A 21,676-nucleotide genomic window follows, 5' to 3' on the forward strand; every position below is an offset into this window, starting at 1 on the left:
CCTCCAATACCCATCCTGAGCAGTTGGGTCCAGGAGGATACTATGGTTAAATTCTTGGTCTAATTTCATACGTGTCTGACCATAAAGCTGCTGCAGCAAAGGGAACCAGAAGACCATGCTCCAGTTTTCAAGCATCATCAATTCAAACATTTGTTGTTAGCAATACCTTGATGAGACACAAGCTCTGAGATGCTACTTGATGGTTAGAACTCTTGTATGAAAGTTATAACTATTAGCAAAAACAGTGTCCAAGTTAAGTGCTACTTTCCAAATCAGGTGGCTAAACTGTGGCCTGCAGGCCACCAAAGGGATTTCTGGTAGTCCTCCAAGTGGAAGTGGCACCTGACTGGGATGGTGGTGAAGGGGGAGGAGTGGCAGAGTGTTCATTCTCCACCTGCCATCATAATCCTTCTTCACCACATTAAGGGGAAATTATTGTGGCAAAGGAGGGAATGGGTGGAAATTAATAACAACTCTGCGGACAAACGCTGGCTCCCTCGGCCTATAGAGCGAGATGAGTACGCAACCCCCGAGTCGTCCGCAACTGGACTTAACGGTCAGGGGTACCTTTACCTTTTTACAGAGAGTGGTCATGGCCTAGGGATGTCATTGATGCAAATGAAATTAGTAAGAGGACATAGCCCCTTTCACCCTTCAGCCACACTCACTTTAGCCACCATTGCACTTGCTCATCACATGACCATTTCTGCTGAATGCTAGTCCAGTTTTCAGCAAAAGGGTTTGCTCTAGAGAAAAGACATACCATATTAGAAAACTAAGTATACACATTTAATGCACACAGGACACAGAAGTAGTAGCCTTGAACAAAACACAAGGGGAAGGCCTTCTCCTGTCGCCCCCTGAAATTGATTTCAGCACTAGGTAAACTTGCTGGACAGTGAAATGGGATGCAGTCAGCTGTGCCCAAAGAAGTCAAGAAAATACACTCTTGCCCTGTCTTCTTGCTAGTTCTTCTCCAATGAGAACATAGCCAGGACTGAGCTGCCAGGTGGCACCAAGGAGTCCATTCCCTGCTGGGCTGCTTAATGAACAGAGCCTGCAACAGGAAGAGAAAGGCTTCTAAAAGACAACACCAGCTTGACTGACTGAACACCAAACACCAGTCTCCATTTCACAGCAGAGGCGGTGCTGTGATTGCAGCTGCATCCTTCTGGCGCTCTCCATTTCCCTTTTCAAGCCCCTTGCTGGTTGGTCTCCTCTTTGCTATCTCGTCTTTTCCAGATCTACAGAATCAAAACGCATTGTAAGCAGAGATGGCATGCAACCAAACTTTGTTGCCTACTTCAGCTGCCTGTGCAACTGCACTCAGGCTTCTTATTCTGCCACCGAAAGGAATTACTCCTGTTAAGAGCCAGACTGATTCCAGCCCACTTGTTTAGGTTTTATGGTTTACCCCAACAGCAAAATCTGCAAAGCTTGCACACAGAGGAAGTTGTCACCTGCAGGCACCTCATCACTGCTTGTGTTGGGACCCTGCAGGACCTTTTTGTACTCTGGGACCTTACAGTGGCAAAAGGCACAGCAGGTGGTTTCCATGGGATTTCACTACCTAGCAAAGCTAGAGTTCTCCTGAAAATCCCACCACCACCATCATCACCAAAACCCAGTACTAACCTGAATGTAAGCCTCAGAGAGGGTGATCATCTGGGGAAGAATGTCTGTCACCTGCAAATCTTGCAGCTCATACCACTTGCCTGTGCCCTGCAACATCAGGAAGGGAAGCCACATCAGGAGAGAAGCTAGCAAGGAGAACAACATGGCAAAAGAGTTTGCAGCTGGAACTCAGACTGAGTTAAAGCTGCATTTTGAATGCCACTTTCAAAATCTCAGGAGTCAACAAGAGCAAATCTGAGCTAGACCACCCAAGACTCACATGGTGCAATACATGTATCCGGTAGGCCCCTTCTGTTGGTTTCCCATCATGTACGATGTTTGCGATGAGATCATAGGTTGTGTTCTTATGTACAGCCTGCACTTCCTCGGACAGGTATTCCCGGAGATCTACATTCCTACAGCAGAAAGGGACGCAAGCCAGAAACTGTAAGATACAGGAGTGCCTGCAGCCCCCCTTTTAAAAGACAGAGGCCCATACATTTCAGAAAGTTGCTTGCCAGCCTTGAATGGTCATCCCAACATGCTCAGCCCAGAAATCCTGCTTTCTGGGCTCTTGAGTGGTGGGGGGGGGAGGGGGCAGCCGCCACTTGAGCTGCTGCAGTGCATCCTGCAAAAGTCACGCTTGCGTGTGAGAAGCCCCCTGAAAGGGGGCTGTTGACAGCTACACACTTTAATTAGTAAGCAACCCAAAATTTGTGGACCCCTGCCAAATAGAGCACCTTCTGCTTCAGGTCTGATAGCCTGGTTCAAGGTTTGCAACGTCCGAGGGTTAGTAACAAATATATAGGTTTGCATGCTGAAAGAAACAGGAAACAGAGAGAAGGTACGACCTCCTTTCCTTGGCAGTTTCAATAGCCAGTGTCCAATTATTTGAATGCCAGCATGGGATGGGTCAAAGTTGTGAGAACCAGGAGACTAACAAAAGTGAAATGCTGGAAAGGCTCACTCCTGCTAAGACCCTGCTCAGAATGCTGTAGCTGATACTCAGAAGTGTACAGTAAGAGGCAAAGTCCGTGCCAGCAGCTACAATCACCTGTAGAGCCATTTCCATAAACTAGTTTTAAAGAAGGGGCTAAGAGGGTGGTAGATGGGCAGCTCTCTCCCACCCCACCCTACACCCCCAATGGAGTGAGCTCTGCTTTGCACTCAGGGGAGAAGAAAGACTGCTAGGGGAAACTCAGGAGAGTCCTAGCCAGTCAATGTGGACAATACCAAAGTAGATTGACTAATTGTCTGCCTCAATATGCAATTTGATGCTGTCAGGTGTTTTCAACTACAACTCTCATCAGCCCCAGCAAGCAAGGCCATATAATGCTGGAGCTGATGAGATCATGGCCATGCTTGCTGGGGCTGATGAGAGTTGTAGTCCAAAACACTAAGAGCATCAGTTATAAAAGCAACACAATGGCAACTGGTCATTTTAAGAACTCTAAGAAAAAGTGCCTGGTTTTTCTTTTTCCCTTCTAAACCATTTTCCTTTTTGTGTTTTGTCTTTTGGATTGTGAGTCTGAGAGCAGGGACTGACTTAACACCGATATCTGCAGGCAGCTCTGGGAGCCTTTGCATCAGACAGCACCTCAAGTTCATGAAGACAAACCAGGACACAGGTCATGGCCGCATCCCGTAGAGAAAGGCTGCACCTACGTGATGGGGAAGTTGACAATGGTGGGGTTCTTCTCCACAAAGAAATTGTTTTTGGTGAACCTCTTGATGCAAAAGATGAGGTAAGGAGGCAACTTGGTGAGCTGGAAACGCTTTAGGAAGTTCTCCTTATAGGTTTTATATTCCTGAAGGAGAGAAAAACAATACTTGGAAATATACTTTTCACAGGGAAGCTTGCACTGTGCTGAACTCTGCAACTTTGGGATCTCTTTTCATCTAGCATGATTGCCCTGCACTCACCCAAAGCACTGATTTTAAGTGAGAGAAAAGGAAACCATGTTTAGGCATGGATCTAGAACACTGGGCTTCCCTTGATAATCCCCGCTTGGCCCAGTTTTCTCTCACTAAAAACTTCAACATTCCCTTTTTGTGGGATCTTTCTTGGGGTTGTTCGAATAAAAGTCAGCTTGTTCCACCCTTCTGCACCCCAGTGCCCTTTGTCTCCCTTGTTATTTTATTGATTGCATTTATATCCTACACAGTCTCATGTTCCCCCTTTCAAGCCACGTTTTTCTCCACTGATTAATGAGGGTGTCACGGTACCAACATTTGGAAGGTGTGATGCCTGAAGTCAGCACCACGGACCTGTCAATCTGGTTTGTGGCTTCCAGCTCCAATCCTCCTTGTTGGGGGGACCAGGATGTGGGTGTGGAAGCAGAGAGGGGAGAATGTATAGTTACCTTCTCTGTAATTCCGTTGAACTTGGCCAGGATGTTGAAAAGCGGTACTTGGGGAATGATGAGTTGCTCCTTCTCATCCTTGTACAGGGGGGCAGTGGGGAGGTCCAGGGTTAGATACATGAAAGTGGATTCCACCATTTTCTCCTGGTATTCGTCGTTCTGGAGCAGCTGCTCCTTCTCCTCTGCTGGCTGAGAGAGGGAGACACAGAATGAGAGAAACAAAGCAGTTAATGCAGGAGAAAAAGACCTGTGGCAGACACAGCTGGGTGCAAGGCTCCAGTAAGAAAGGTGTGAGGAACCTTCAGGCCACCAGACTTTGATATACAGGTGAAACTCAAAAAATTAGAATACTGTGGAAAAGTCCATTTATGTAAGCAATTGTTTTCATTAGCTACTGGAGTTTAATATATGAGATAGACTCATGACATGCAAAGCAAGATATGTCAAGCACAGCTGATGAAAACCCCAAAGTTGAAATTGTTAATTTGGGGTTCTCATCAGCTGTAATCATCACAATTATAACAAATAAAGGCTTGACATATCTCGCTTTGCATGTCATGAGTCTATCTCATATATTAGTTTCACCTTTTAAGTTGAATTACTGAAAGAAATGAACCTTTCCACGATATTCTATTTTTTTGAAACAAAATAAAAAATAAAAAAATTCCTTCCAGCAGCACCTTAGTGACCAACTAAGTTTGTTCTTGGTATGAGCTTTCGTGTGCATGCACACTTCTTCAGAACAAACTTAGTTGGTCTCTAAGGTGCTACTGGAAGGATTTTTTAATTTTATTTTTTGTTTTGACTATGGCAGACCAACATGGCTACCTACCTGTAACTGGAACTAATTTTTCGAGTTTCACCTATATACAGAATTGTTTACTGGCTGCCAAGCAATTTCAGGACCCCACCCCCTTGGTTCCATAAACTCATCCCCCAGTGCCCCCTATCCTATTAAAAGCATTATGTAGAACAGTAGTTTGCACAACCCACTACGAAAGATTGTAACATAATTCAAAACAGTAGCAACTAATTGCATATTTATTCAAAATAGAGTTAAACCTATTTAATTTAATCAACTCAACAAAACTGATGAACTTGATCCAATGATACCAGTTGTTCAAAGTCTGATAGCCATCTATACCTCCAGGGCCTCCATGTAGCCTCTTCATTATTTATTATTCATTAGATTTGTATACCACCCTAGACCCATACAACTCAGGGCAGTTCACATAACATTACAATATAAACACAAAATACATTAAAAAAAACACCAATAATCCCCCCTTCCATGACACATTTAAAAGGGATGTCAATCAGTCAAAGGCCTGGGTAAAGAGGAACCTATTTGCCTGGTGCCTAAAGGGGGAGCATTCCACAAGAAGGGAACCACTGCAGAAAAGGCCCAGACCTTATGGTCCGGGTAGGTGTATATGGAGATCCTTGAGGTCCTGTGACGTTTCAAGCTCTTCGTGTCCCCCTAGGTAACCCCACTCCCCCCAGAGGATGGTATTGCCCACTTTGGAACCCACTGATCTACATGGTCAAACACAGACTTAGGACTGCTTGTGGGTGTCCAGGGCCACTATTTAAACTCTACAACACACTTTCCTGCAGCAACAGGCCCAGCAAGCATTAGCCACCTCTCTCCATCAAGGTTTTCCTGACTCCCCCCCCCCCATGTGCTTTTCCCTTTTGTAAGCAAGAATTTAACCCATACAACAAAAAACTTACCAGATCAGGGTGCGGCAATTTCTTGGTGAATATCCGCATGGAGCCCTGGAAAACGTCTGTCACAATGGCTGCAGACATAAAGAACAAAGCAAAGGAAGTTCCTTTTCATCCCTTCATAGCCCAACCTCCTCAAAGTTTGATATATATATGCTTCTTTGTTACACTAATTATTCTAATAGTTTATGTTCCATTTTTCTTCTGTTTGCCATTAGTCGCTTTGCAGTTCTCTCAGGAAGGAAAAGGGGGATAAAAGCAATAAATGCAATGAAAAAGACATTAAAGGTTAATGCCAGCCCTTCGCATTTATCCCAATCATTAACTGGCGACCAATGGAATTGGGGTGCAAAATCAGTGTAAACATCTACTTCTTTAAGTTCTATCCTGAGAATCCGGGAAATGATCATCTGATTTGGAAGATGGTGTGTAGCCTGTTCTGGATTGGAGTTGGACTACTGCAAAACACAGCTTGTGGGATGGCCCTTGAAGACTGTCTGGACGCCACAGCTAGTACCTGAGCTTCTGTACACTGAAGTAACTGGGACAGAGCAGGTGCCATGCATCTTGCCAGCCTTCAATCAGCTTCACAGTCTGTTTCTAACCCCAATTCAAGGTGCTGGCTTTAATTTCAAAGCTCTCAATGCTTTAAGACCAGGATACCTCAATAACTTGATCTTTCCATGTAAACTTTCTTTGTAGTAAGACACCCAGAGACCCTTCCACTGGTCCCACCTGTGGTAAGGTGGAAACAGACGGTCCTTTTCTGTTGTTGCACCCACCTTTGGAACTCACTCCCAAGGGAAGCTTACCTGACAGTCCCTTTGCTCAGGTGAATACTTAAAAAAATAAAAAATTACCCAGGTCGTTTAGTTTTGACAGCCTGATTTCAAATGCTACCTGTAGTACTGCATACATCTTTAATGAGGTTGTATCTTTTCCTGCATTTTGAGTGGCTGTATGCATATCTGAAACACAGCATACGGGTTGTTGCAGAGGTCTCAACCTCTTTTACTTACTCTTTTTCTTCTTCTTTGTCCCCCCAAGAGCAGAATGCAAGGCATTCAGGAACCAGGATAGAAAGTCAACCCCATCACCTGCAACGAGGGAAAAGATGGAGATGAAAAGCATGAACAAGTGATAACTTCTGAAGGCAGTTCAAGGTAGAGCAGGGCTATAAGCCAAGCACACTGCTGGGCACAAGGAATCTCACCTCTTCAGCAGCCTTCTGTAACCAGATCTTTTGGACTACAACTCCCATCAGCCCCAGCCAGCAAATGGAAGGCACTGAGGCAGGGAAGTCTGATCTACAGTTAAAAGCCAACCTCCTTCCTATGAGGTGGGCAATCATGAGCTTCAGTCCTAGCAAAAGAAGGGGCCAAGGCGCTCAGCATTTACAAGTCCTCCCTCTCATTATTTATTTACTCTCTTGTTCTCCTCCAGAGGCATCCAACCATGCAAGAAGAGGAAGGAAATACTGAGTGGGATAGAGAAAGGGCCTGGGGAACAGAGGGGTGAAAAGTATGTTGACAAAGTGGAGCAATAGTTGAGTTGAACTGAAGGTGGAAAAGGCAGACAACGGTTTGGAGAAAACCACTAGAGCTATGGACAGAGGTCACAGAAGGAGGGTTCAGAATTTGGGGAGGGCAAATAATGAGAAATGCTTATCAGGTACTGTGTAACTTCCTTGGAGGAAGAGAAAGATTAAATCCATTAAAATAAAGGTGGCCACCACAGCATTCCTCTAATCTCTTAGTACCAGCAGAACACAAGAAGCTCCCCCCATGTCCCACCTTGCTTGGTGATCTGGAAGTTCTTCTTGCTGCAGAGAACCACAGCCTGCAGCATTTCATGGGGGGAGACGTGAGCTTTGAAATTTCGAGGATTCCATAGTTTCCTCATGAGCTCTCCAAACCTCTGAACCAGCAGAAACATGATGTCTCCTGGAGGGCGCTTGATGTTCTTGTAGTTCTCCTCCTCCAAAAAATAATTCCGCAGTGGTGGGACATTAGATAGGGCCTAGGCACGGAGAGGTTAAAGGTCAGGGACAAAATACTCCACTTATGTCAAAGTACAGCATCTCCTACCACAAAAATTTATCAGGTTAAAAATCTAACATTCTGTAACCCACTCGGTTTAATTTAAGATACAATACAAATATCAGAGTGCCATCCCAAGTCCACCATATCACCTTGCTCCATTTAATACCACCTTGCTCCATTTAATTTTAATCACTGTGTATTCCAGCCTTCCCATGCATGATGCCCTCAAGATGTCTTGGACAACAACTCCTAACAGCCCCAGCCAGCACAGCTGTATGATGGTGGGCTGAAAGAAAGCAGTGTCATGCTGACTGGGGTTGATACGGGGCTACAGTCCAAAACATCTCAAAGGCTTAGGTTGGGGAAGGCTGGATTATTCCCTTTCACCCATTCTGATATTTTAATCTGTGAATTGTAGGAAGTCCAGCATTAAATTTTGTAATCCTGCCAGGCACCAATCAGAAAATAGTAGAACTAAGTAACTGTTATGAAGGCTTGAATGATGATTGCCAGGCACAAACTGAACATGCTCAGCTGGTAGTGCATGAGACTCTTCCCCTCAGGGCCGTGGGTTTGAGCCCTATGTAGTGCAAAAGATTCCTCATGGTCCCTTCCACCTCTATAATTCTATGGCCAAGCCCACCCTGTCCATTATCTTGAATTCAGTGTCTGTATTTGAGCTGGTAGCACCAACAGGTCAGATACAGGCAAATAAGATGTTCAAGTAACTGGAAGAACATAGTCTGGGTTCACCAGGCTGTTAGACATGTAAACCACCACACAAACCATGCTGCATATTCCTTGGCTTACTTGGCTTCAGCATTTTGTCTCTGACCCAGGGTCAGGTCAACAAGCAAATCCCAGCAACACAATGGAGCAAAATTCCTTTACATGGAGAAGTTTACACTGACGTTATAATGATGAATTTCCTAGCCACTCAGTGCTTCCAAGAAAAAAGAGTTGTGAAAAACGATACAATTCTCAAAAGAACTAAAGCAGCTTTGGGAAAACAGAACAGATTTCTGACAGCTGGCTAAGACTACTGTGAGTACTTTCAATACTTAGAATTATAGGCTTGGAAGGGACCTCTCAAGTTCAGCCCTGCTGACAAGGCAGAAACCCAACTATTATATAACCATCCCTAATGGGTGGCCATCAAACCTCCCAAACCTTCACTGAAGTATCTCCCTCTTCTCCATTTCAAAGATGTCATAGTACCTGGAGAATTGCATTAGCATAATCATTTGCTTTGATGTTGTTCAATCCCACAATGCCCGGCAGGTATGTGGTGCCGTCATAGGCTCGAGAGAGTTTGGCTTGCTTATCCAAGTTGGAAATATGTTGCTTGGTGAAGGTGGGCTTCAGGACATACTGTGAGGGGTGGGGGGAGGATAAACAGGAGACACTGTATATGTTGCTGAAAACTCCGGCTTGACCTTTATGTTAAGATAAAGTTTATTTTTATTTTTTTAAAGAATTAGTTAGACTTAGTTCTCACTAGATTAAAACCAAGTCTAAAAAAATACGTATCTCTAAAGTTCCATTCCAGACATATGTGAGACATGCTCAGGTAAACACAACTTTCTGGGGCACAACAAAAACTGCCTCTGAAACTAGGGTTGGGGTCAGCAGAAATAGCACATGGAAGCTCAATGTATCAGAGTCTCAATGTTTGGCAAGAGCCTACTGTTTCCACCCCCCACATCCTTCATAGGGAAGACAACATACAGTGATATCCTCAAGTGAAGAGTCAATGATTTCATAGTTGTCTGGCAGACAATAGAACTTCAAGGTGTGAAGGTTGAGGAAGACGTGATGGCTGAACTGTACACTGTGAATGTAAGCATGGGATTTCAAGCCCCGACCTGCAAAGAAGACAAGAGGCAAGCAAGAAACAAACAAACTGTGAATAAGACAGGATTGCAGAATTGGCTTCTAGTAACTGAACTTTCCTGAGCAATCCTAAGAACTACCCATAGATATTTGTTATCTGTATTATACTGTGCTTGTGGTAGTAAAGCCACAGTGATAAAATTAGCTGGTGGCAAAGAATGACCAGCTGCTTTGGGAACTAAATAACTTCAAATCCACATGGAAGGGTAGGTTTTCAGCTTGGTTGGGTTTAAAACCTCCCAAAGGTAGGCTGTTGACTTGAAAGAAGTACAGATATAAGGAAATTAATAGTGAGGAGGTTCAAAGGCAAGGAAGATGAAGCTAGAGAGCAGAATAGGCAAGGATTCAGAAAGCGGAACCAAGCTGGTTGGGAAATGAAGCTTGAGAAAAAGGGCCGAGGCAACAAAGAACTGAGAGAAGATGCAGCATGTTTAACAGGCTGGAGGACTTTGTGCAAGTGAGTGGAAAAGTGAGCACCAGAGAGCCTGGGCAATGGAAAGGTGGCTGAAGGAAATGGCCCAGGGCAGTCAATGGCCTGGACTGCAATGGATAGTTGAGACAGATGAAGAAGTGAAGAGGAAAGGAGAAAAGTGGACCTATTTGTAGAGGGGCAGCCAAAGGAGGTTTGGAAGGGTAGGGATTATGGGCCAGAGAGGCACAGAGTTGCTAGGACTGACATCTAGACCCTGATGGGACTGTTGCCACCTCTGACTTCTGTTGCCACTGCAGCATTGTGATCAGCCAACCCAAAGGACCAACCAAGGGTAGATTAAAGCCTGCATTTCAAATGCTGATTTCAGCAGATCAATTTATTCCATGACTGCAGGCTTCTAGCAGTATAGTAAAAAGATTACACTAGATCACCATCACCCCAGCTTCATTTGTGAGATCTCTTTGATCATAAGAGCCACATTAGCAGTAACATCATGCAAGGCATTTCACATGACAACTATTCCTGCTAGGTTGGTCCCATGTTCATTTGTCACAGAGGTAATGTAGACACACTGAACTGCTATTCTGTCTGTAAAGGAAGCATGTAATGCCAAAGCATACTTACTTACCCTGAAAATATTTCCCACACACCAAACAAGCATAAACGTTGATATGGGAGAGCGAGATTGAACACAGCTTCTCAAAGTCAAAGTCGAGAACGCTCCTACAGTAGCAGAACATTGGTAAATTAATCCCACCAGGCAGATACCCCAATCAAACAATATTCAAATGAGTCTGGGAGGAAGTCAGCATGGTCCACATGACACAAAAAATGGACTGTAAAGGTACTGCTCACTTGTGGATTTTGGAGGCTTTTCTTGTGGATCACAAGGCCACCTCTGCTTTCTATAAATATACAATGCACTAAAGTGTTTCTGTACCATGGTGTACATAACCCATAACAACCCCAATTTAGATCCAATAAGCATATATTTCAGTTATCCTTGTTTAGTTTACTAATTGTTCCCCATAGTTTGAACATTTCCAGAAATTGTACATCTTTGCTAAAGTTGCAAACTACCTATTTGTATTTTTTCACCACTACCAACATGGTTTTAAATCTCTGCATGTGCATTTCTACAATATATACTGCTCCCCGCTTTGTTTCGTCTTGATACTGACTTGTTTATGGTGTCCAAGTATGGGCAGTGCCTGCTCCGTCGGTCCTCTGGGTCGAATCGGCCATATTTCACTGAAAGAGGGGACCAAACAAGAAACATGCTATACTGACATTCTTATAGATAGATATGGCTATATATAGATATATACACACACATATATTTAAATTTTTAAATTTATATGAATATATATTTATATATGAGATATGCTGGAGTCTTTAGCATGAAAGAATAAAAAGCATACAGAAGATTTAAAATATGCAGTAAATTGAACTACTGTAAATTTAACTTGTCCTTGGCCAAATAATTATTTGTATTGATTAGCTTCCTTAGTTACTCTTTCCAGCAGCAAAGTGACACACAAGAAGCTAATAGCAGAATAAAAACACACCACAGCAACAGAAAATCAGTGTATTAGAATCCCCTTTGCAAATTTATCTAAGATACACAAAAGGGTTTTAGACCTTTATTCATGCAATTTAACCCCTTACAGTGGGATAATGGAAACAAAATAGGAAATTCTTTCCAGTAGCACCTTAGAGACCAACTGAGTTTGTTCTTGGTATGAGCTTTCGTGTGCATGCACACTTCTTCAGATACTGAAGAAGTGGGATAATGATGCACTTTCAATAATTGTCAATAAGCATCCTAATACTGAATACACGATCACAGTAGTGTGTGTGTTTAAGACAGCAACCATCTAGGAATGAAAGCATCAACCAATCCAATTGTTGTCATTAACCCTGGTGCCAAGTATTGGCTTTAACCAGATGAAGAGCCTGACATAAGCTTAAAGATTCTATCTGCCCACACTACTAAATAAAGAGTTGTGTAGCATTCAAAAGCATGCATAGTGTTTCATCAACTGGGACTCTTGACAAGCTAAATAATTTAAAAAGAAAATACAAACTGTAACTCCACACAGGGGTCACATAAAGAAGTAATGGCAACAAAACAACTCATATTGACTAAGTGGGAACTTATGAAATACCCAAAGACTTGATATTTACAGACAGGGCATCAGCACGGACTGCCATTTTTAATTTATAAGCCGTTTACAAACTCTATTGTATTGAGCCACACAGTCAGCCAGAACTACCGGTATGTGCAACTACTGTTCTACGGCTTCTATTTTACCAATGGAGTGGCTAAGTTACAGGGAGAGATCATAACTCAAACACAGACAATTCGATCTCTACCTAATCTGGAAAAGACCCCTGTGGGGAACCCTGGAGAGAGGCTAGATTCCTTCTAGGCCAGCACACTATTTTCAACTGCAGTTGGACAACCAAAAAGGCAGCTCACAAGCAGAGCAAAAATGCCTTCTGTCCTTAACATCCACTACTCTGAAGTATAGTGCAGCTGGGCAGGGAGGCTCCAGATACCAGCAAGTAATGTAGAAAGCTGACACCCAGACTACTTGTCCATCCACCTCTTCTCTCCTCAAACTAGCAATAGCTCTCTACAAGCAGCTCCCCCTTTCCTCCGCCAAACCCTTCAAACTGGGGGTCGAGAATGGGGCGTTCTGCAGGCAAAGCAGCTGCTCTACGGCCATCGGCGCACATCATGTGGGAGTGAGTTCCACAGGCTGGCGCGCGTTGATTGATGGACGGGTGGCTTTCCCTTCCCCCCGCGCCTCCCCGCACCCACCGGTGGGCTCCTCGTCGTCGTCTTCCTCGTCGAGGGGCTCCTGCTTGACCCGGGGCTCTTCGTCGGCGGCCTCCCGCTTCACCCGCCCGGCGTCCGCCCGCAGGCCTCGAGGCGCGCCGCCCTCCCCGCCTGGCTCTTGCGGGGCGCGGCTGGACAGCGAGCTCCGCACCGACAGCGGGCGGGAATCCCGCTCCCGCTTCACCCGCCCAGACATCTCCGCGGAAGCGCGACGTTCAGCTTGCGCACGCGCAGAGAACCTGCCGGCGCGCCGTTGTTGCCGTCACGTGCAGGGCAACGGTCGCAACTACGTCTTACGTAGAGAGCGTCCTCAGAGAGGATTACGTCTTCAGAGAGCGTCCTCAACGCGCGTCGCCATTCCTTTGCGCATGCGCTTCCAAGCTTGATCCTTCCCTTTGCTGTAGCTTCTGCCGAGCTGCTGCGCAGGCGGACCAGAAGCGCGTTTGCTCAGCTGGTCGTGGCTTGAGTCTGCCTTGCTCCGGAGTGAGCGGTCATGAGATGGGCGCCTATATCTGCTCTGTTGCAGAAGGCCAGCAGCGGTTTGCAGTGCATAGTGGGTTGCGTTACCCGGTGCTCTTATTTATTTACTTTATTCATTAGAAATATTTATGAATATTAAAAAAAAACAAGTTATCAAAGCGGTGGGCTTTCCCAAGCTGGTGCCCTGCAGAAGTTTCCGACAGAGGCTGCCTGCCTCAGACAAGTGGCCAGGAGCAACTGATAGACCAACAGCCTCTGTGAATTTGCCTGCTCGTCTTTCAAAGCTGCATCTGATGGAGTCTAGCAAAAAGCGGAGGGCTAGCGCTGTCAATAAATTAAGACTTGTAGGCGTTGCAAGAAAGGCTCTTTGATGTTTTTGCTTGCAGGGCAAAGTTAATGGCAACAGCCACGGAACAGGAGCTCTCCGCGCTGCAACATTTTGCTGCGCTTCCATATGTCAGCCGCTTTTGTTCCAATTGCAGCGCCTAGCGCTTTCTAGCAGTGGCTCCCAAACTTTTTTCGGGCCGCCGTCCTCAACCCTTGACTCTCTAAACTCACCTCCCAGTGCCTTACCCTGTAAAAAGCATCATTTAGCATAGCGGTTTGCTTGCACGACCCCATAAGGAAGATAATAGCGTGACAAAACTCAAAAACAGTCGCAATTAATTGCACACATTCCTTCAATAGCCAATAAAAATTATTTCGTTTAATTCGACAAAATTGATGAACTCGATCCAGAGCTACCAGCTCTTCGCAGCCTGGCAGCCATTTATACCTCCAGCGTCCCTTTGCCTCTTAGCGCTACCCCCATGGGCGTAGCCAGGATTTTTTTTTGGGGGGGGGGCAGAACCTCAGCTATGTATTTTTATGGATTTATGTCCCTCTCTAGGTAAACCCACCACCCGCTTTGACACCACTGCTTTAGAGGAGGCGGGAGAGGATGCTAAGTGTGGCGGGAAGATTCAAATAAACATTTAAATATTTCGGTGTAGTGTACTGTATATCAATTTTTTATTATTATTACTATTTGCAGAATATGTATAGTTACCTTTTCAAAATGAGTACAAGAAGAGCATCAAGTGGATACTTCTGTAAACCAAGCGGCGCTAGTTGTTGTATCCAATATATTTCTTAAGTTACCCATAAGAAAATTCGCTGTGCCGCAAGCAACTTTCTATCCTGAAAGCGCGGCCCAGGAGGAAGAAGTTTGAGACCCACTGGCTTCCGAGCTACTGGAGGCGGGTCCCTCCCTGCCCCGAGGCCCTGGCAAGCGGGGGCTGCAGCAGCGCTTCTCGGCTTGCCCGGGGCTCCTGGCTCAGACCGGCCGGCTCGGGGGCTCCTCCCACCCCGCTCCCGGCGCAAGAGCCGCCGCCGCCAGCGCAACCCAGCGGAGAAGCCTCGCCGAGAAAACGCGGCGCAGGGCCTGGCGGAGGCCTTCCTTCGGGCCTGGCGCGGGCGGCGGAGGGTTCCGGAGGCCGAGAGGGAGGCGGGGAGGCTGGCTGGCTGGCTGGCTGGCTTCGATGGACTCGGCGGGGACAAAAGCGGCGCGGGAGAGCCCAGCCTGGGGCAGCTGTCGGCCGGGAGGTCGCCTGGACATGAGCCACGGCTTTGTGCGGCACATCCGGCGCAACCAGATCGCCAGGTACCTGTGCTGGAGCTCCTGGTCCGAGCCGAGGCCCACCCTATTTCGGCCCTTTCCTTCCAGGAGGGTTTTCCTGCTGCTGCTGCTGCTGCCGCCGCCCGCCCTTCTTTGGGGGCAAAGGAATGGCAGGCAGCAATATGAAAGCGATGGATAAGAGACCTCGCTTTGGAGGGCTGTCTTGTTTTAATGCTCACAACAGCCCCGTAAAGTAGGCCGTTGTCGTGCCCCCCCCCCCCCCCGCCGTTGCTGAGGCTGGGAGGAGTAGCTTGTTTGAGTGAGTTCATGGCAAAGGAGGAGATTCGGGCCAGAAACTTCCGGCTCAGTCTCCAGAAGTTACTCGCAGGTATGTGGGGCACGATGAGGACCACACCCTTCTTCGGTTGTGCTGCATCACCCTTATTTTCATTGTTAACTATTGCAATGTGTGAGAAATAACGCTAGCTTGAATAATTTGAAATTCCCTTTTTGGTGATCATTGCATTTTCCAGGTGGTATTTCAGTAACTTAACCTGTTAGGTAGGTCAGTATTTTCTCAAAATGAAAATGAGATATTTATCAATCACTTATGTTAATTTCTCTAGGTGTGTATGGAATATAGGGACACGGGTGGCGCTGTGGTCTAAACTACTGATCCTAGGGATTGCCGATCAGAAGGTCGGCGGTTCGAATCCCCACAACTTGGTGAGCTCCCGTTGCTCAGTCCCAGCTCCTGCCCACCTAGTAGTTCGAAAGCACGTCAAAGTGCAAGTAGATAAATAGGTGCCACTATTTAACGTTAAGGTAAATGGTGTTTCCGTGCGCTGCTCTGGTTTGCCAGAAGCAGCTTAGTCATGCTGGACACATGAACCAGATGTACGCCGGCTCCCTTGGCCAGTAAAGCAAGATGAGCGCCACAACCCCAGAGTCGTCCACAACTACACAGCTATTAAATAGTAAAAACAAAAATGTAGGTTTCATTCCTAAAAACATTTATCTGAGACTCTGAGTAAGTTTATTGAAATCACTTGGATTGGTCACTGAACATGTGTCCTACAGGGTTCTTTTGGGTGTTCATAGCACAGTGGAGGGAAAGATAGTTCTCATCATGCAAAACCTTAAATAATTGATTATTGTAATAATTAATAAAAAGTATCAATTGGCAAGCTAATTCCTTTTATAACTGTTTGCAGGATTGCGCTCAGAGGGAACAAAGTTTTGGCCAAACTTGGGTTGGGTATAAATGAAGCTGACATTTAAAAAAATAAAAATATTAAATGAAATTGTTTTAAAGGATTTATTGGTGGGGAGACGGGCTCTGGAGTACCACATGAGATTTCTTCCCAGCAATTCTGCATTGCTTCAACCCTCAAAATGTCCTATGAAAAGACTGTGTTGTCTTCCCACTTCCTCTCCAGGGACGACTATGATAAGGAGATGAAGGAAGCTAAGGAAAAGGTAAAGAAGAGGCATACACCAGCCCCAGCCAGGCCCAAGAAACCAGATCAGCAGGTCTATCACCCATGCCGGAGAAGTGAGTTAAATCAACTATCCATCTTCCCATGTTTCTGTTATAACAAAGGGAGATGTCAGGACTTCATACTCGGTGCTTCAAAGAACAGGGCCCTTTGAAGGTTCTGCTGAAGCTTTTATTGGCACAAATAGGGTGGGGCCAAGATGTGAATACCTTTTCCTGGGACCACATTTTATATGTGGATACCAAACCGCAAGACAAACAGCTGCCTCCCTTGCCATTTCCTCTTTGCTTTTCAGGTAGAGCTGAAACCATATCTGGCCTGGAGTATGAGGGATCCAGTGAAAGCAGCTCCAGTACAGAACCAGACCAGCTCTCTTCTGGACCAGCTCTCTTCTGCCTGGAATATGAGGCTGACAGTGGAGAGATCACTTCAATTGTTGTACACCAGGTATGGGACTGGGTGACATGCTGGGGCAAACCTGCGTTTCCTTTTGCATTGCCATCATGTCTGCTGCCTGGCCTCTTCCTCCAGATCCATAGTTTTGTCTTTTGTTCCTCATTTTAATAATTTCATTGCATTTTTACTGCTAAAACACAAAATAAAATGAATGAAAGAGTAAACTGAAGGATTGGCCTGTCTGAAAAAAAAGTGAAATTACTGTTTAAACTAAGGATGGGTCTCAGTAATGGAAGAAATGGGAAGTTACTAATTTAAAGGTTGATTCCAGTAACACTGAGAGAAGTAGGACCCATTTTAAATGGTACTGCATGGAAATACTTTTGCTAATTAAAAGCTACAGTCTTAAGCACACTTTCAAGGACCAAAAGGAACTTGCTTCTGAGCCTAAATATATATATCTTAAGATCTTGGTTTTGAGATTGTGGGATTTTTGTGCGGAATATAGTTATATATTAACTGCTGCCTAGAACCACAATTTTATTCTTTTCTTAAATGAAAATAAAAATATAACTTATGTAATACAAGTTCAGTAAATATATTAATTCCATTTACGAAAATAAACTACAGTTATAAGTTACTAAAAATAGATCGTCATGGAGAAGCTTAGCGCTAGGTTAGGCCAAAATAGTGCACTTCAAACAGAAGTTTGCAAATCACCCAAGAAATGCATTCATTCCACTCAAGAGTACAGGCATTCCTCCTTTTACATGGGGCTACATTCCGGGTCCCTGCGCATGTAGGTGAAATCGCACAACATAGGGAGAACCCTCTATAAAGCCTTTAAATGCCTATTCCCCCCTGCTCTCCATCTCTCTCTCTCTCTCTCCTGTTCTCTCTAATCCAGACGGAAATATCTAAAGTTGACGCTCTGGAGCTTGCTGAAGGATGTGCGGGAAAACTGCAGCAGCAGCTGTACTACCCCACACGTTAGCTGTTAGGCATGGAAGCCGAGCAGCCTAAATAAAGCCCCGCTGCACCCCAGGCCTATTTGGGGCTTCTTCCACCCCAATGTTGTCTTCAGGTCTGAGGAGGGTTTCCTCATGAGTCATGAGGACTCTCCAGCTTTCTTCTGCCATTTTCTGATATTATTCTATTTATTTCCCAGCACTGTGCGTCTTTGCGGTTGCGCGCAAGTAGAATGTGTATAAATGGAGGCATGCCTGTTGTTATTATGTATTAATAACCTCCCACATATGTCCAAAGGTGATTTATGAAATAGAATAAAAACAGGTAAAAATAGTTCCAAAGCAGTTAAAAACAACAACGGAAGAGAAGTTTCAAAACCATAGAAAGTGGATTGGCAGAAACCTATTCAGCCGCCTGGGAAAGCTTACAAAATCAACAGTACTGCTCATGACTAAATTTGCCATCAAATTTGGAATGTCTCCCAACTTACCATTCCAAATACACTCTGATGATCTGGCTATTCATATCCTGGCCCTCATGGCATTGTGTTCACAGGGGCGGGTTACAGCATTGTGGACATTCTCTTCAAATACAGCACAACTTCGTGTTCAGATTTATCTTCATAAAGGACTTGGGATGAATGCAAGAATTTGTACCTTCACATTAGTTGTGTTGATGTCTCCAGTAAAAGTGAAAAGTGCTTAAACATAAAATATGGAGAACAGTGCTTCTTCAACTCAGCTCTTTCGGAAGACCTGTTTTATTGTGTGTTCAACTTAATTTGCTCCTCCAGAGTGTACACAGCAGTTAAGCCATATCTGATCTTTTCTGATATATGGTCATTCTAATTTGTTTGCAGGGTAGTCATATATGAATGAGCATTCATCCTGATTTTCTTGTGGCTTGTATGTTATAGGTATTCTCATTAATAATTTGTGCATTTCCTTGTCAATTTTCCTAATGGTAAAAAATGGATTTGTTGTGCTAGAGTGGAGGAACACTTTAATCCGCCTTAAGGGCACAAACCTAGTTTTCTGGTATATTCTTGAATCCCTCCTGCATAACAGTGACAGTCTGGAGGCACTCTTGTATCTGTAAGAAAAACAATGGGGCCTAATTAAAATAGTAGAGTGCTTGGTATCTGGTGGGCGGGGCTTGTGTGTTTTGCTCTGGAATTATAATAAATTATACTAATAAATTTTTATTTATACCCCGCCCTTCCCTATTTAAAAACCAGGCTCAGGGCGGCTAACAACAAATTAGCACCTCCCTTCAGTGTGTTTTCTGTTAAGAATGTCAGTTAAGAACAGGCATAGGCGAACTCTGGCCCTCCAGATGTTTAGGACTACAATTCCCATCATCCCTGACCACTGCTCTTGTTAGCTGGGGTGATGGGAATTGTAGACTCAAACATTTGGAGGGCCGGAGTTTGCCTATGCCTGGTTAAGAGGAACCATCTGCCTCTTCTTGTTTCTTGCCTCAGACCTGCTTCATGTTGTAGTATTTAGTTTATGTTATTTTGTTAGTTTTCTTTGTTATTGCTCGGTCCCAGCTCCTGCCCACCTAGCAGTTCAAAAGCACGTCAAAGTGCAAGTGGATAAATAGGTACCGCTCCAGCGGGAAGGTAAACAGCATTTTCATGTGCTGCTCTGGTTCACCAGAAGCGGCTTAGTCATGCTGGCCACATGACCGAGAAGCTGTACACCGGCTCCCTCGGCCAGCAACACGAAATGAGCATCGTAACCCCAAAGTTGGACACGACTGGACCTAATGGTCAGGGGTCCCTTTACCTTTACCTTTAAAATGTCAAAAAACATGATTTTTCAATTGACTTGCCTAAGATCCAGGACAAAGTGCCACCTTTTGGAAACGCCCGCCCAGACGTCAATTCCGCCTTTGAAATCCTGGTGATGTCCAGCAGAATCCAGACATATGGCAGCCCTAGCTTTTCAGCAAAGGGTTTTGCTTTCAGAAATCTCCCTAGTGGTTTCCCATTCCCTGTGCATGGTAGTGTAGATGTTTTGAACCGGCCATTTTAATGGGGCCTTTCCTTCTTTCACATAGGACAATGACCCTGATGAGGTAGCCGAGAAGGTCAGTGCTCAGAACCAGCTGGAACCAGCTATGCGAGAGGCCCTGAGACGGCGGGTGCAGGAGGAGCTGGAGAAGCGACGGGTGAAGCGCTGAGGGACTCGTCAGGACGCCTGTGCTGTTTGCTAATGCTTACCTGGGAAACACTTTCTGGGAAGGGGCCAGTGGGACATGTCCCATAGCTGTTGGTTTGAAGCCTTTAAGAGGGGCAGGGAATTAGCTGAACCCTGGCACAAGGTAGGACTGGCCATTGTAGCTTCCTCCTCCTGAGACACAGCTGAGACACTGTGCCCTCGATGAGTGATTTGGAGGAGCAGTAGCTGCAGTAGGAGAATCTCTTTTGGGAACAGCTTGCGTTCTCTTGGAGACCTACACAGAAAGAAGCAGTCCATTTGAAACTTGGTCAGACGTCTCCTTTATAGCCCTGGGCAATTGGCTCATGACCAAACCTTCTGTCAAGGTGGTGCCGTACCCCCTCCCCTCTCTTGTGATTAGCCAAACTGCTGGCTGTTGTATCTCTAGGTATTAGGTGAATACAGACCAAGGGGGACATTTCATATTGTTGCTCAGCAATCTTTCTGTGGGTGAAAAGTGCTTGAACCCATCTAGTAGCATTTGGGTGAGCACTTGCTAGTTCCCTGCAATTTGTCTTGGCAGGAAATATAAACAACTTTACAATTGGAATTCCTCAGGATGATTGTGATATGACCCAGCATGTCTTGGGTGGGACTGGCAAGCCAGTCTTCAAAGAGCACTGGAGGGCTGCTGGTCCTGCTGCTGCATTATGCAGAAGGCATTGGACTTCAAGGGGGCTGTGGGGTCAACAAGCCTTGTTCAGATTTAGACATGTCCTTTCTACAGCATATTTTTTTCTGCCTGTAGACTCTTTCCCCTCAAAATGTTGTTTTCTAGCATTTCATTTATTTTGTTAGGATATGGGCAATTGACTGGGTTGCAGCTGACATCTGGCAGGGTTTTCTTGGGGCTAGGGATGCTGTTGTGCTGTGCTCTATTCATCAACAAATCTTCTGAAAAACACGCCACATGATTGTTAATAAACGCATGCAACTTGCTGTTTCGCATTAGTCCTTTGCTGCAACTAAGAACAGAATCCTGGAATTAGTTCTAAGGGCTTTGATCCTCCCATGACCCTTCCTCTGGAAGGAAAATATATTTCTGTCTGCCTATGTTTCCTGATGCATTTCTTTGTCTCCTTTTATATTTCAAATATAAAGCAGTGTCTAGTTTACAACATCCTCCATAAATCTGCTTTGAGATTAAGCTGCCTATAGAAACACAGGAAGCTGATTTCTGCCAGTGCAGGCTACTTGTTCATCTAGCCTAGTAGCTAGTTCTAAAGGGAGAAGGGATTTTATAAAATTGAGGTGGAGGCACACAAACACACAGCAGAGAGGGGGGTAATAATGGAATTTCACTCTCATGAATACTCAGTGGATTTTCCATGGCCAACATTTGGTGTTTGCAATCCATTATTATTGGAAACCGGACTTGGAGACCAAGAGGGAGACTCAGACCCAGCCACTTATCTTGCCAGAATTGGTGCAGTGCCAGCCCACCAGGGTTCAGGCAGTGACCAGCAGGGTAGATGAGAACCAAATACCTAAGAAACAAGGTCAGGTATTTGTTGACTATCTCTTTGCTCTTTGAATCTCAGAGCTTATGTCTGTAATATTTGTATCATCTACCCTGCTGGTCACTGGCTGAT

The 21,676-nt window shown here is 45.1% G+C and overlaps 2 protein-coding genes across 3 annotated transcripts; one reads left to right on the top strand and one right to left on the bottom strand.

Moving 5' to 3' along the window:
• Window positions 1-767: 767 nt before the first annotated feature.
• USP39 (ubiquitin specific peptidase 39) lies at window positions 768-13,134 on the bottom strand. Of its 2 annotated transcripts, XM_033159063.1 has the most exons (13): window positions 12,901-13,133; window positions 11,255-11,324; window positions 10,702-10,796; window positions 9,476-9,612; window positions 8,966-9,118; window positions 7,499-7,724; window positions 6,725-6,802; window positions 5,712-5,779; window positions 3,978-4,166; window positions 3,280-3,422; window positions 1,895-2,030; window positions 1,636-1,722; window positions 768-1,244 (listed from the first exon to the last, which is right to left on the bottom strand). In XM_033159063.1, exons 1-13 carry the CDS (start codon window positions 13,112-13,114, stop codon window positions 1,194-1,196), a joined length of 1,647 nt encoding a protein of 548 aa, XP_033014954.1. In that variant the 5' UTR covers window positions 13,115-13,133; the 3' UTR covers window positions 768-1,193. The 2 variants fall into 2 exon arrangements, with proteins under 2 accessions (XP_033014954.1, XP_033014955.1); XM_033159064.1 differs by lacking the exon at window positions 6,725-6,802 and having other exon boundaries at window positions 12,901-13,134.
• Window positions 13,135-14,890: 1,756 nt separating this feature from the next.
• Window positions 14,891-21,147, top strand: C8H2orf68 (chromosome 8 C2orf68 homolog). Its single transcript, XM_033159065.1, has 4 exons — window positions 14,891-15,040; window positions 16,435-16,550; window positions 16,790-16,941; window positions 19,924-21,147. The coding sequence occupies exons 1-4, from the start codon at window positions 14,919-14,921 to the stop codon at window positions 20,044-20,046; spliced, it is 513 nt and encodes a 170-aa protein (XP_033014956.1). The 5' UTR covers window positions 14,891-14,918; the 3' UTR covers window positions 20,047-21,147.
• Window positions 21,148-21,676: the final 529 nt, after the last annotated feature.

The sequence above is a fragment of the Lacerta agilis genome, chromosome 8 (assembly GCF_009819535.1).
Source record: "Lacerta agilis isolate rLacAgi1 chromosome 8, rLacAgi1.pri, whole genome shotgun sequence".
NCBI lineage: Eukaryota > Metazoa > Chordata > Lepidosauria > Squamata > Lacertidae > Lacerta > Lacerta agilis.

What these genes read in the sequence shown, in the direction of transcription:
- USP39 (XM_033159063.1), bottom strand. Translation starts at nt 13,114, where the DNA reads ATGTCTGGGCGGGTGAAGCGGGAGCGGGATTCCCGCCCGCTGTCGGTG. An exon ending in CTTCACTTGAGGATATCACT is followed by an intron (nt 9,119 to 9,475) that starts GTATGTTGTCTT and finishes CACCCCTCACAG; the next exon opens with TATGTCCTGAAGCCCACCTT. An exon ending in CTTCCAGATCACCAAGCAAG is followed by an intron (nt 6,803 to 7,498) that starts GTGGGACATGGG and finishes CCCTCGTTGCAG; the next exon opens with GTGATGGGGTTGACTTTCTA.
- C8H2orf68 (XM_033159065.1), top strand. Translation starts at nt 14,919, where the DNA reads ATGGACTCGGCGGGGACAAAAGCGGCGCGGGAGAGCCCAGCCTGGGGC. An exon ending in CGGCGCAACCAGATCGCCAG is followed by an intron (nt 15,041 to 16,434) that starts GTACCTGTGCTG and finishes CTTCCTCTCCAG; the next exon opens with GGACGACTATGATAAGGAGA. An exon ending in CTATCACCCATGCCGGAGAA is followed by an intron (nt 16,551 to 16,789) that starts GTGAGTTAAATC and finishes TTTGCTTTTCAG; the next exon opens with GTAGAGCTGAAACCATATCT.